The sequence below is a fragment of the Salvelinus alpinus genome, unplaced genomic scaffold (assembly GCF_045679555.1).
Source record: "Salvelinus alpinus unplaced genomic scaffold, SLU_Salpinus.1 scaffold_481, whole genome shotgun sequence".
In the NCBI taxonomy this organism is placed as follows: domain Eukaryota; kingdom Metazoa; phylum Chordata; class Actinopteri; order Salmoniformes; family Salmonidae; genus Salvelinus; species Salvelinus alpinus.
The window spans coordinates 1-3,458 of NW_027256421.1; the positions used below are offsets into that span (position 1 = coordinate 1).

Consider the following 3,458-nt stretch of genomic DNA (forward strand, 5'->3'; position numbering starts at 1 on the left):
GCACTACTTATTTTAGACCAGAGCCCTATTCCCTATATAGTGCACTACTTTAGACCAGAGCCCTATTCCCTATATAGAGCACTACTTTAGACCAGAGCCCTATTCCCTATATAGTGCACTACTTTAGACCAGAGCCCTATTCCCTAATATAGTGCACTACTTTTGACCAGAGCCCTATTCCCTATATAGAGCACTACTTTAGACCAGAGCCCTATTCCCTACATAGTGCACTACTTTTGACCAGAGCCCTATTCCCTATATAGTGCACTACTTTAGACCAGAGCCCTATTCCCTACATAGTGCACTACTTTAGACCAGAGCCCTATTCCCTATATAGTGCACTACTTTAGACCAGAGCCCTATTCCCTATATAGTGCACTACTTTAGACCAGAGCCCTATTCCCTATATAGAGCACTACTTTAGACCAGAGCCCTATTCCCTATATAGTGCACTACTTTAGACCAGAGCCCTATTCCCTACATAGTGCACTACTTTAGACCAGAGCCCTATTCCCTATATAGTGCACTACTTTAGACCAGAGCCCTATTCCCTATATAGTGCACTACTTTAGACCAGAGCCCTATTCCCTACATAGTGCACTACTTTAGACCAGAGCCATATTCCCTATATAGTGCACTACTTTAGACCAGAGCCCTATTCCCTATATAGTGCACTACTTTAGACCAGAGCCCTATTCCCTATATAGTGCACTACTTTAGACCAGAGCCCTATTCCCTATATAGTGCACTACTTTAGACCAGAGCCCTATTCCCTATATAGTGCACTACTTTAGACCAGAGCCCTATTCCCTATATAGTGCACTACTTTAGACCAGAGCCCTATTCCCTATATAGTGCACTACTTTAGACCAGAGCCCTATTCCCTATATAGTGCACTACTTTAGACCAGAGCCCTATTCCCTATATAGTGCACTACTTTAGACCAGAGCCCTATTCCCTATATAGTGCACTACTTTAGACCAGACCCCTATTCCCTATATAGAGCACTACTTTAGACCAGAGCCCTATTCCCTATATAGAGCACTACTTTAGACCAGAGCCCTATTCCCTATATAGAGCACTACTTTAGACCAGGGCCCTATTCCCTATATAGAGCACTACTTTAGACCAGAGCCCTATTCCCTATATAGAGCACTACTTTTGACCAGAGCCCAACAAGCACTATGTAGGCAATTGAGTCTCATTTTGGATGCAACCTCTACGACATATATTCCCTACAAAATGTTCTTATTTTGACCAGGGCCCATAGGGGTGTCCATATGGGTGTCCATGGGGGGGTATCCATGGGGGGGTCCATAGGGGTGTCTATAGGGGTGTCCATGGGGGTGTCCATGGGGGGTCTCCATATGGGGTCTCCATGGGGGGTCCATAGGGGTGTCTATAGGGGTGTCTATAGGGGTGTCCATAAGTGTGTCCATGGGGGGTCTCCATATGGGGTCTCCATGGGGGGGTCCATAGGGGTGTCTATAGGGGTGCCCATATGGGGTCTCCATGGGGGGTCCATAGGGGTGTCTATAGGGGTGTCCATGGGGGTGTCCATAGGGGTGTCCATATGGGTGTCTATAGGGGTGTCCATAGGGGTGTCTATATGGGTGTCCATAAGGGTGTCTATAGGGGTGTCCATATGGGTTCTCCATGGGGGGTCCATAGGGGTGTCTATATGGGTGTCCATGGGGGTGTCCATAGGGGTGTCCATATGGGTGTCTATAGGGGTGTCCATAGGGGTGTCCATATGGCTGTCTATAGGGGTGTCCATGGGGGTGTCCATAGGGGTGTCCATATGGGTGTCCATATGTGTATCCATATGGGGTGTCCATAGGGGTGTCTATAGGGGTGTCCATATGGGAGTCTATATGGGTGTCTATATGGGTGTCCATAGGGGTGTCTATAGTGGTGTCCATGGGGGTGTCCATAGGGGTGTCCATAGGGGTGTCCATATGGGTGTCTATATGGGTGTCCATAGGGGTGTCTATAGGGGTGTCCATAGGGGTGTCCATAGGGGTGTCCATATGGCTGTCTATATGGGGTGTCCATATGGGTGTCTATAGGGGTGTCCATAGGGGTGTCTATAGGGGTGTCTATAGGGGTGTCCATAGGGGTGTCTATAGGGGTGTCTATAGGGGTGTCCATAGGGGTGTCTATAGGGGTGTCTATAGGGGTGTCCATAGGGGTGTCTATAGGGGTGTCTATAGGGGTGTCCATAGGGGTGTCCATAGGGGTGTCCATGGGGGTGTCTATATGGGTGTCCATAGGGGTGTCTATAGGGGTGTCCATGGGGGTGTCTATAGGGGTGTCCATAGGGGTGTCTATAGGGGTGTCCATGGGGGTGTCTATAGGGGTGTCCATAGGGATCTGGTCAAAAGTAGTATGCTATGCAACAGGGTACACCAGAATCCAAATACACTAAATTCTCCTTTATCCTTTAGCCCTGCACCTTGACGCCGAAGGAGAACATGAGAGCGGACCAGACATCCTTGCTGTTCCAGTAGTAGATGTTCAGATAGCTGAAGGGGACCATGATGCCGAAGTAAGCGTCCATGAAGGCCAGACAGCCCAGGAAGATGTCTGAGGAGGACGGCTCCTTACGGTTACGGAACAGAATCACCATGACTAACACAAGGCAAGACAACCATGTTATTAGCTAGTTTCACAGTCCATCAGAGACAGAAATTAGTTTTTTTTTCTCTGCTCCCGACACCCAAAATATAAACACACTGGAAGTAGTATAGGGTCAGGGGTCAATACCCTGGAGTTATGTAAAGATTAAGAGCCTCGCTGAAAGACACAATGGTACAAGATAGTTCCTGGGATTGGAATCAACAACCTCTGGGCTACCTACCTAAGATGTTAGCGGGGAGTCCCAGGAACACGTTGAAGGTCTGAACAGACAGGTCGAAGAGGATCCCTGACACATTCTCCTCGCACCCATTAAACACACTGAAGGGTTTGACCGTAGCGTTGGTCATGAGGTCAGTAACAGTACTGTTGTTCATGGGGTTGAGAGCAGTGGGGAGGCTGGTGGTGTTGAGTGATGGATAAGGAATGAGAGGATCCTCCATGGTTTACTTTACACACCGCAGAGGTCAGAGGTCAGATTAAACAAGACTGATGGAGATTTAAAAAAAAGATGAATAAAAGTGGGGGAAAAAAGTGATTTAAAGATAAACAGACACTTATTAATGAATGTATTTATGAATTGATCTAGTATATACATAATATATTATTACTAAAGGGTTAAATTGAACAGGAGTGGTGGGCAACCACTAATAGATATACAGACTGGCAGTTAAAAGTAAACCGTCATGAATAATCAACGTAACGCATAAATTATCCATCAACTGTCCATAGTAACATCTCATTTAGATGGCTAATTTAGATATGTTAATCTCCAAAGTCCTAGTTTAACCTTATAGTGGAGAACTGACCCACAACTAATG

At 46.7% G+C, this 3,458-nt stretch overlaps 1 protein-coding gene across 1 annotated transcript; it reads right to left on the bottom strand.

The window, feature by feature from the left end:
• Nucleotides 1-1,235: 1,235 nt before the first annotated feature.
• LOC139567409 (cleavage and polyadenylation specificity factor subunit 6-like) lies at nucleotides 1,236-2,030 on the bottom strand. The gene has a single exon (XM_071388776.1). It carries the CDS (start codon nucleotides 2,028-2,030, stop codon nucleotides 1,236-1,238), a length of 795 nt encoding a protein of 264 aa, XP_071244877.1.
• Between the last annotated feature and the right edge of the window lie 1,428 nt (nucleotides 2,031-3,458).

What these genes read in the sequence shown, in the direction of transcription:
- LOC139567409 (XM_071388776.1), bottom strand. Translation starts at nt 2,030, where the DNA reads ATGGACACCCCTATGGACACCCCTATGGACACCCCTATAGACACCCCT.